Consider the following 11,252-nt stretch of genomic DNA (forward strand, 5'->3'; position numbering starts at 1 on the left):
ATACACAACACATTACTGAATGGGTATAGTTATGTTCCAGTAAAACTTACCAAAGCAGTCCTGGTTTGCTGATACCTGGTTTGCTATTAGCCAGTGTGCATTCTACATACCCCAGATGACAGGTAGTTAGTTACCTTACTGCTTAGTTACTTTAAAGTCTCTGTAATAACTCTCCTCCTGGCCTTGCTGAACACTCAGCTCTGTGTTTAGCTTTGCCTCTGTTTCTCCATGAAGAGAAATTAATAATTTTAGAAATTTCTAGGCAGATGCAGAAAATGATACTGGATGAAAATACGGATGAATATGAGGTTTGGTATCATAAGCAGTTATCAGAAATTTTACTCCACCTCCATCTCAGCAAGGTCGTTATATTTGGGGAAGACACATCACTTCAAGAAAGGAAGTGTTCGTGGAAAGCTAGTATCTAGTAAGGGGTGAAGCTCTTGATCCTACTCCCATTTTAAATAATTCAGTGGGGGCTCCACCACCCAACACATTCCTCCTCTTGTGACCCATTGTCATTCATCCCCTTCCTGCTCATAAGTTGACACCAGACTTTTAGGAGGCCCCGTGGAACAGTGGTGGAGGATCCCAGAAAAACATCGCATTTGTGATATAAGACTGATATTTTTGAAGTGATGAGCCCACATTTGGAAAAGTGTCAAGAAAATAAATAGAAGAAAGATAAGATGCTAATTCCTCTCCTTTCCCTAAAGCCTCAAACAATAAATCTTGAAGTTGTCCATGCAGACTCATGTATATTTCATCTCTGGCTGGAATCAGGTGTCTGTTTCTGCATATGTAGGGAATACCTGACTCTTTGTATTCTTTCCTTTCTATTCACAAAGTTAATGGGAATCCTAGAAATATATTGTCCTCTGTGTGTTTTAGGTGGATGGTTCTTTCCTGATCCTAAGAACATAAGCGTTTACTTGGGAGTAACGGTGTAGAAAGCGTTAAGGAAAGAGCCTCCACTCACTCTTTCCCTGTGCTGTATCCTCTCTGTATTTCGATTTTCTTTGATGCTGATTCTGAATGATTAAAAGTGATAGGAACCATTGAGGTAAGGCTACTGTATTTCGATTTTCTTTGATGCTGATTCTGAATGATTAAAAGCGATAGGAACCATCGAGGTAAGGCTGCTCACAATCGTGGCTGGCAGATTATTGGCGACAGACTTAAACTCAGGATGAAGCAAGGCTGTCTGACCTGGTCTTTCAATCTTTGACAGGTTCTGTCTCCAACAGGCTCGGGGATGAAGGCTGCCAGCATCTTGGCCCTGATGGGCTGCCTGGCCACAGTCACTGAGCCCAAAGTCTACACTCGCTGTAAACTGGCAAAAATATTTTCGAGGGCTGGCCTGGACAACTACAGGGGCTTCAGCCTTGGAAACTGTGAGATTTCTCCCATCTTGTTCTTTCTACCTTGGATGTCTCCCCCACATTCACTCTTCTTCCCAACTTTTCCACGTTCTATCTCACCAGGAATGATTGCTAGGTGTTCAAATATTCTCCTGAACTGCTTACTGCTCTCTGGGGCTTCTCAGCTCCTTCCCTGCCCCTCCTGTTCCCACTCCTGGTGTCTTGTACTAATGACACCAGCCAGGGAGCAAGAAAACAATGCCACCCTTGCTGGCATTGTGGAGGATGAACCTGACTTTTAGTCTAGTCCCGGCTCGGCCACTGACTAGATGTGAAGCTCAGGTATGCCAACCCTGCCTGTCATGTGCCCCATGAGTGAGCTACCTGCCTGGACCTGCTCCGAGGTTTATTAGGAGCACAGCATTATTGTAGCACATATAAGGGAACTCACCCCTAAGAATAGGTTGGAGGAAAAAAATGCATTTCTATTTCTGACTTTTCCCCATCTAGGGATCTGCATGGCGTACTATGAGAGCCATTACAACACCACAGCTGAGACTGTCCTGAAGGATGGGAGCATTGACTACGGCATTTTTCAAATAAACAGTTATACGTGGTGCAGAAATGCAAAGCTACAAGAGAAGAACCACTGTCATGTTGCCTGCTCAGGTACGATTTCAATTTTCATCCTTGTGGACAAAGGCAAGAATTCCAATAATGGGATATCCACCTTTTTTCTGCTTTAACTAAAATTTAGAGTTCAAATAAGCAAGTAGGTCTATATCAGGCTAGTAAATTATTCCACAGTTCCCAAAGGTAGTACTCTGGATCCTGTGGCCTACTTGCTCAAAGATGACTTATTCTTTCTAAGATGGTTTTTATGAAGCCCACCATGAAAACAAGAGGATGGGCAAGTGACTTTACTACCCTTTCATGCATAGAGATATTAAATATCTTTAATAAGAAGGAGATATCTGTTTGCCCACTAATTTCCATAAGCAATTCAATCAAAAGATGCAATTTATGTTTCTTCATACAGAATGAGACAAATAAATACACTTTATGTAGCATTTTTTAAACAATAGAAATAAAGCTAGAATTCACTGCCAAATCTTCTACTTCAATCATTTAAGAAAATATAGGTGTGCACAGAACTGAGGATAGCAAAATACAACAGACATGAATTCTGGCATTAGGGAAGAGAATACGTGTTATATGAAGTTAAACAAATGTCTGTACACAGATTTGGGTTGAATGTTGTGGACTTCAGAGGGAAAAGGTATAATTAAGAAAATCATGGGAAGTTTTGTAGGCACAGTGATATATTTGATCTAAGACTTGGAAGATAGTTAAGATTTGGATATTCAGAGCTGAAGAGGAGTCATTCTAGACCAGGGAAACAACAAAAGCAAAGAGGTACATGTAGGGATGTGTGGGGCATGGACAGGGAAATGTGAGAAATTTATCTGGAACAAAGGGTACATAAAGACAGAAAATAGGACATGTGATTGGAAAGGCTGATTACTTTCTGATCACGAAGGATCCTGGAAGCAAGACTAAAAAGTATGTACTGATTTCCACCTGAAATAGGAAATCAACAGCGATTAGTTGATTAATCGCTGTTTTAGAAAGATTAATCTGCAAGCACAGTATAAGAGAAATTAAAGAAGGGACCATTAAATGCCACTGCAATTGTTGAGGTGAGAAATGACAAGATCTGACAGTTATGGCTGGTGGTGTGGAGAAGGGACTGATGCAAGAGGTATTCAACAGCAAAAGGGCAGAGCTAGGTAAATAATGAGTGTCTCGTTTGCCTCCCCTCTAGAATGTGAGCTTTATGAGAGCAGAAGTTTTATCTGATTTGTTAATTAATGTATCCTCATTGCCTAGAATGATGCCTGGCCATTGTTGGAGCTCAATAAATACTGATGAAATAAATGAACGGAGGGAGTAAGGAGCAAGGATGAAATCAAAGAGTCATAAAATATCCTATGACAAATTCCTTAGGAGCAGGAAATGAACTTTAAATTTCTCTTTGATTCATACAAGATGATTAGTAGCTGTTTTTGAATGTATGAATTATTGAATAACATGTTAATTTATCTAGTAAATTGTTCCTAGCCGTACATTAATTCAGAATGCTCACTACCTCCAGAGGTAGATCACCTAGTAATTGGTCAGCCCTTAATTTAGAATACTCTTTTGTTGGACCAAAATTTACCTTCTTATAGCTTTCTTCCATTAATCATAGTTTTTCCTATGATTAAACTTATTAAACATTTGACAACGATTAGTGAATATTTCTCATCTTATATTTCTTATCTTCTGGGCTAAATTTTCATTATCTTCACCTTCCTGCAGACATGACTTTTAAACCCTACTCATCCTGATCAGTCTCAGTAGCATTCCTTAAGAGTTCGCCAATGGAGTCTTCCAGTTAAACATGGCGATTGGGCATGTGCATTACTTCCCATGGTAGGTCTCATAACGCCCCCCACACCAGAATATCCATTCATTCCCTAATCCCCAAGACCTGTGAATATGTTACTTTATAAGGTCAAAGGGACTTTGCAAATGTGACGAAGGGTACTGACCTTGAGAGGGGGAAGATTATTCTGCGTTATCTGGGTGAACCCAAACTAATTACATGAGTCCTTAAAACTGGAGAATTTTTTTCCAGTTGTGATAGCATAAGGAGGAAGAAAAATTCAAAATCTAAGGTACTCAACCCACCATTGCTAACTTTTGAAGATGAGAGAAGAGGCCACAAGTCACAGGATTTGGTGGGGGGAGGGGAGCGTCTATAGAAGCTGGGAATAACCTCAGATGACACCCACAAAGGAAGCAGGGACCTCAGTCCTACAACCTCAAGGAACTGAATTCTGCCAAAATCCAAATAAGCAAAAAATTGAATCTTCCCCTAGAGGGCCCAGAAAAAAAAACAGCCTTGCCAAGTGCACACACATTGAGGACTGTCATATCTTCTTCATGAATTAACCTTTTTATCATTAGAGTCACTGTCCCTGTTTAACTCTGGTAATATTTCTTTAGGAAATATTTAAAAAGTCCATAAATTGACTTTTTCTGATAGTAATATAATCATTCAACTTTCTTTACCTGATACATTTTTCCCATTCTTTTACTTATAATCTATCTATATCTTTATATCTACAGTGAGCTTCTTATAGACAGCATGTTGTTAGGTATTACTTTATATCCAGCCCAATAATCTCTGCTTTTCAATAGGAATATTTAGACCAGGGGGTCAGCAAACATTGTCTCAAAGGGCCTGATAGCAAATATTTTAGGCTTTTTGGGCCATATGCTGTTTCTATTATAACTATTCAACTTTCCATGTAGGACAAAACCAGTCATGGACAATATGTAAATGAATAGGCATGGCTATGTTCCAATAAAACTTTATTTATAAAAATAGAGGGTAGGCCTGCAGGCCATAGTTTGCCGAACCTTGGTTTAGACCCTTTATATTTAATGTAATTAAAATCCACCATGTTGTGATTTGTTCTCTATTTGTGCCAACTATTCTTGGTTCATTTTCTCTGTCTTCTTTTGAATAAATTGGATATTTTTCAGTATTCTCTTTTATTTCCTCCATTGGCTTATTAGCTATAATTCTGTTCTAACATGTATCATTATCTTATTACATTCCACCTTCAAATAATATTCTACCACTTCACATATATAAATTTTATAACAGTATGCTTCTATTTACTCATCTTATCTTTCGTAATATGTTGTCATGTATTTTACTTCAACCTATTATACACCTCAAATGCGTTTTTATTATATTTGCCTTAAACAATTATCTCTTAAAAATTTAAATGAGGAAGGGGATCTTTATATTTACCATATATTTACCATTTTCAGCATTCTTCATTCCTCTGGTGGATTCATTTAGGCAGGCAGTTAAGTGATAGCATTTTCCTTCAGCCCGAAGAACATCCTTCAATGTTTTTTTCAAGTGGAGTCTACTGATAGGCATTCTCTTACGATTTTTTTTTTTATCTCAAAATGTCTATGTTTCATTTTCTTTTTTGAGGACTATAGTCTCTCCGTATAACTTCTAGGCTGACAAATGTTTTCCTCTCAATTTGTTAAAGATATTCCATTGTTTTCTCCTTGACTTGTTTATTATGAGAAATCAGTGATTTTCTTATCTGTGTTCACTGTATGCAATGTGTCCTTTTTTCTCTGGCTGTTTTTAAGATTTCCTTTTTATCACCAATTTTTCAGCAATTTGATCGTAATGTGTATTTTCTTATGTTTATCTTACTTGATACTAACATTATGGATCCCTGAGTTTATAATTTTCATCCTTTCTCCTAGGACACTAATGAGACATGTCTTAGACTACTTGATGTTGTTGCATAGGTCCCTGAGGCTCTTCACTTTTTTCAGACTTTTTCCCTTTTTGTGTTTTATTTTCAGTAGTTTTCACTGCTATATCCTCAAGTTCTCTGATCTCTTATCTGAAGTGTCTAATCAATTAAATTCATCAATTGAATGTTTCATTTCAGATATTATATATTTTTTTCAATACTGGGTAATAGTTTTACATCGTTCATTTCTCCCATTTTACTCATGATTTTCTTTAAGTTCTTGATATAAATCAGCTTATTTAAAAGTACTGCTTAAAATGTCTTGTCATTTCTGGGTTGATCTCTCTCTCGATTGATCTTTCTCTTGGTCATTGATTGATCTTTCTCTTTGGTCATGGGTCACATTTTCATGTCTCTTTGCACATGTAATAACTTTTTATTAGCTACTAGATATAATGTATGTTACATTATTGAGTGTCTGGATTATGTTGTCTTCCTTTAGGGAATGTTGAGTTTCATCGTGGTAAGCAGTTAATTCTGATTAGGGAAATTCTAGAGTGATCTTTGTAGTAGAACTAGTTTAGTCTCATTACCAAGGCATGGCTCTTTTAGTGTATCTGACTGTCTCAGGGGTTCAGCAAGGTCTCTCTCCTCTGGCTAGTCAAAAATTAAATGTCTTCCAGCCCCACAGGAGCTCTGTAATTGTTCAAGTCCCTGGTAATTGTTCTCTGACTCAGTTTTCTCTTTTGCATGCCCGGTTTAGCCTTCAGCCAAAGGCTCAGTGAAATTTTTTTTCAATTACAATTTTTTTTCAAATACAATACTATATTAGTTTCAGGGGTACAACATAGTAATTAGACATTTAAATAACTTACAAAGTGATCCCCCTGTAAGTCGTGTACCCATCTGACACCATACATTGTTATTACAATGTCACTGACAATATTCCTTGTGCTATACTTTACATCTTTGTGACTATATTTATAACTGGCAATTTGTACTTCTCAATACCTTCTTCAGTGGAATTCTTATGCAGATTTTTGGTGCTCTCCTTGAGGGTACCTCCTACCTCTCAGGTACCCTCCTCCACAAATCTAGCTTCTGATCTCTCTCCTCCATTTAGATTGCTATCTCCTGTCTGGATCCTACCTCCCTGATCTGGAAAATACCTCTGGTCACAAGGTATTGTGACCTCGCTTCATGTGGTTTCTATCTCTCAAGAATCATGAATCCTGCATCTCCTGTTGCGTAATGTCTAAAAATAATGTTCCCATATATTTTATCTAGTTTTCTAGTTGTTTACAGTGGGAAAGGAAATCTGTTACTTCACCCTGGCCATGCTTGACTTTGAATACAGTTTAATATAATAGTAATTTAATATTGTTCAATTTAGTTCCAATTAAAGAAGTCTGGGGCAAACTTATATCTGCAAGACAATCTTGGAATCTAGAAATTAAACTGTTGGACAGTTCATGCTGAGAAGTGAAAGAACATTCATATCTGTTTTCTTATCATAAAGAGCATGGGATTTTTAGGGACAGCTTTAAAATAGAAAACAGGATGTTGATTTTATATCGTAATCACTCCTGTGACTGGTCTCCCTCGCTTCAGGCCGAAGAGTCTTTAATTACGGACAATGTCATTCTGCCCCATGGATTATAGTAGGGACATTCGTCATGGGAACCTGAAAATAATTTAGCATTAAGGTATGTTTACAAGATACATGACATTTCATATATGTACAGTATACACGTACCTCATGTCCATCTTTGAAGCTATAGAATCTCCTCACTCCCGTACCAAATTGTATTCCTAAAATTCCTGCCTGCCTTATCCAAACTATTTGGACACAATATTTTTTATATACATATATATATATATATAATATATATATATATAAATATAAACATATGTATGTATGTACATACACATAGATATAACATAATAGCAATCTCTATTTTCTTCCAGTATCATAGACCACCTTAAAACAAGAGATGTTTAAGAAAAAGGAGTTGATTTTGCTCTCGTATCTAGTCTAGTCAATTTATAGTAATCTCTATTTCTCACCAGTCTGGTATCTGAGTTGGCCTTTGTCACTTCGGAGAGGGGAAACAGATAAATTGCGGGCGTGATAGTGATGTTTTACATGGGATGCAGTAGGATGCTGCAGAGACACAGAGAGACTTGAAGCAGAACCAAAAACTGAAAATACGTAGTTCTTTTAGTGTAGATTGTTGCTGTTTTCCGTCGTTGGATGTGGGAGAATAAACTATTCAATTGAATAATGCTTTGCTGTTTAACATAACCCTTACTTTATTAAAGTTTGACTGGACAAAATTTTCTACTTAAAGTAAATCGAGCAGGAGCAATTCTTGGCACGTATCCTTTTAAATACGTGCCATCTTAACTCATTCTTGCCCCTCTGCTGCCCCCCTGTGGCGGTTTCCCATTTCAGCACGGTGTCGGGTCCTTTACTTCCCATCCCCCACCTCCCTTAACATATTACCCCAAGCAAATTCCAAGTCATGTCCAACCAACACTTTTGAAGCAACTAACACTTATGAAACAAAATGCTAGAACAAAATGGAAGGCTGACAAACGCCTTACCCGATCTCCACGATCCGGGCCTTCAGAGCCTATGGAGTGAGCTTTCATCCTGGCATAACAGATAAACTTTCTGCTTCCTCCCCACTATGTGTAATCCGGGTCCTTCCCACCCCTTGAGACACCCCCAAACCCACTTTTAGGAAATAGGCCCCAAGCGCTTCCCAACACAAACCACAGTATCTCAGCACTTAGCAAGCACGTATGCACACAAAAGAAAGTGTTTCTAAGTAATTTGAACATGTATCAGATACCAAGCACTTAAGTTTGATAATCGCCTAATAAATAAATAATTACTTGAAAAATTAATAAAGCGTTTATATTTTTATTATCGGCTTCATTAGCATATAGTGGTCCATAAGCGGGAATCTTTGCTTAAGTGGCTCTGTTGGAAGGAAGTAACTGAGGCTAATAGATTTTAGGCCCCAGGTTTGAGTGTAGACTCATTTACTGGGTGTCTGGACCTCCGTTTGTAGGGATAATAATGATGCCCATTTCTATGGTTATCATGAGGACTAAGAGATGATGCATAAGGAGACTTAATGTGTGCCTGGCATTGAGTAAGTTTTCTATAAAGGTTAGCTATTAGTAAAAGCTATTATTACTCTAAATACTATGTCTCTAGAAACAAGGCAAAAACTTTTATAACCTTACAAAGCTTAATTTTCCACTGGATATTAAATGCTAGTGAATCTGTATATATTGTCTTAATTTGTTATCATTTATAGAGCATATCTTTTGTTAATTATCTCCTGGTTAAAAGATTTTTGTTTTAAATAAAAAATAAATCACATTTAGAATGAATTTGCTTAAAAGAAATCTATCACTATCTTTTACTTTTAGTTACGCCTATCTGAGAAAGCAATATAATTAGCAACGAAACTGGCATACTCAAGGAAAAATTTTATTTTCAATTGAGATTGCAAAATAATTTGGTACTATAATGCTCCATTAAAATGGAACATTTTAGACTAATATTATTCTCTTTGATGATTTTTTTTCTGCTAATAAAAGACTTAGAAAATATAGAATAATGATTCGAAAGCACTGGTAATCACATGATTAAGAGTTAATCTTTCTTAAAATACTGATGAATTTATGATTTCTTTTTCTCTATACCAACATGGTCCTATAGAATTTTCTGAGATGATGGAAATGTTATCTGTGCTTTCCGAGAACCACTAGCCACAGTAAAAATGCTATAAAATCCGAAATGTAGTAAAAGCAACCGAGGAACTGAAGTTCTAATTGTATTAATTACTTTGGATTTAAATAGTCACATGTATATAATGGCTACCATATTAGATAGTATAGCTTTAGACAGAAATTTTTATAATATTGATAATTTCATATTGGGAGCATTTTTCAATATTATTAAATAATATGTAAACATGATCTAAATGGCTCATTGTTTCATTATATAGAGGAATTACTATTAATGTGAACATCAATAATTATAAGGAAATTAGATTTTTCTTTCCACTTGGAAATAAATTTTCTCTTGTAAATAAAGCTACGACAAACTACGAACCCATTACATTCCCACCAGCAAGTACACAAGAGTACCTATCTCATTGCAGCTTAGCCTTGAGCACTACCCCATTCTTAAAAAATCTTTGTTTACTTGATAAATAGAAATGATATCAAATGGTGTGGGTTTTTATGTCTTTAATTGGTGGTCGTGGTGGGCATGGAGATACCACCCATATTTCTCCTGAAGAGAAGAGGTCCGCCTCAGCTGCATTTGTGTGATTTGCAGACAATCCACCTGGCACTTCCTTAAGGACTGCCTTAGCTACAGATAGCTGCTTCCCCTAAGGCTGTGCCTCCTGGGACAGCCAACACCCAGCGACTGAGAGAGGCAGAAGTATAAAGGCTTGGCCATTTAGGCCTGATGTGGGCAACTCTGACAAGTAATATTCATTCCTGCATTCTTGGCTGGATTGGCTGAGGCTTTGAGGGGCCTGCATCAAAGCTGGACATCTCTATCTGCTCAATGTTTCTGCCCCGTTGCTTTCACAGGTGTGAATCCCCACTAAATACCTCAAACTCAACTCAGCATCCACTCTGAAGAACCCAATCTATAACTGAAGTGATGTTAGACTTTTATTTGCCTTTTTTCTGTCATGTTTGTGTCGAGAAGAATTTTGAAGCCACTTCTGGGCAAGCAGGAAAGAATGCCTATGTCAATGAATATATTTTCAATGGAAAGATTTGTTAAGTCTGAAAATCATAGAAAAATAACAAAGGCAAAGTTGGATGTATTTAATACAAAACTTAAAATTTTCTGCACATGAAAAACACCTGGGATAAAAAGTTTTTAATGTACAAACTGTAAAGTTACAATAGATAAAGTTTAATACTTACCATTAAAGATATCTTATATGTCAAATTAACCCAAGGAGAGAAAACATTGTACCATCCTGTTTTACTTGTATATTTCTTTAGTATATAAAAAACTGTCTGCTATTGTGTCTTCTCTAAATGCATTTCCAGAAACCCTTCAGAACTGATCTATTCCTCTGAAACTTCAAGAAATCCAAAATGAGGATGATCTGGAAACAAAAGGAATTCTTTGATTTGCGAAGAAATGCAACAAAGAAATAAGAATATGGCTTTTTAGTTCTTCCCATCCTCCTATTCCAAAAGAGCAGTGAGAAAACCTCAAATAACAAAGTCTCAGCTAACCCCATACCTCCTCTCTTACAGCCTTGCTCACTGACGACCTCACAGATGCAATTATCTGTGCCAAGAAAATTGTTAAAGAGACAGAAGGGATGAACTACTGGTAAGATGCTTCTTTTGGAAGACTTAGGCTGATGTAGACAAACCTACGGTCTGTCCATTTGTCATGGCTGCAGTGGATGTTGACAAACTCATCTGTGTAGTGTGGTCCCACAGTGGTGTTAATGTGACTTGTCTATAACCTTCTCAATTAGTGTGTGTG

The 11,252-nt window shown here is 37.0% G+C and overlaps 1 protein-coding gene across 1 annotated transcript in view; it reads left to right on the forward strand.

The window, feature by feature from the left end:
* Positions 1–1,255: 1,255 nt before the first annotated feature.
* The window catches only part of LOC120584076 (lysozyme-like protein 1), a 10,916-nt gene continuing 919 nt past the window's right edge, over positions 1,256–11,252 (forward strand). Inside the window, exons 1-3 of the mRNA XM_039839661.1 lie at positions 1,256–1,394; positions 1,872–2,030; positions 11,015–11,093. Of these exons, the coding sequence (XP_039695595.1) occupies positions 1,256–1,394; positions 1,872–2,030; positions 11,015–11,093 (377 nt within the window). The remainder of the gene's footprint in view (positions 1,395–1,871; positions 2,031–11,014; positions 11,094–11,252) is intronic.

This window comes from Pteropus medius, unplaced genomic scaffold (assembly GCF_902729225.1).
Source record: "Pteropus medius unplaced genomic scaffold, Ma_sr-lr_union100, whole genome shotgun sequence".
NCBI classification, from domain to species: domain Eukaryota; kingdom Metazoa; phylum Chordata; class Mammalia; order Chiroptera; family Pteropodidae; genus Pteropus; species Pteropus medius.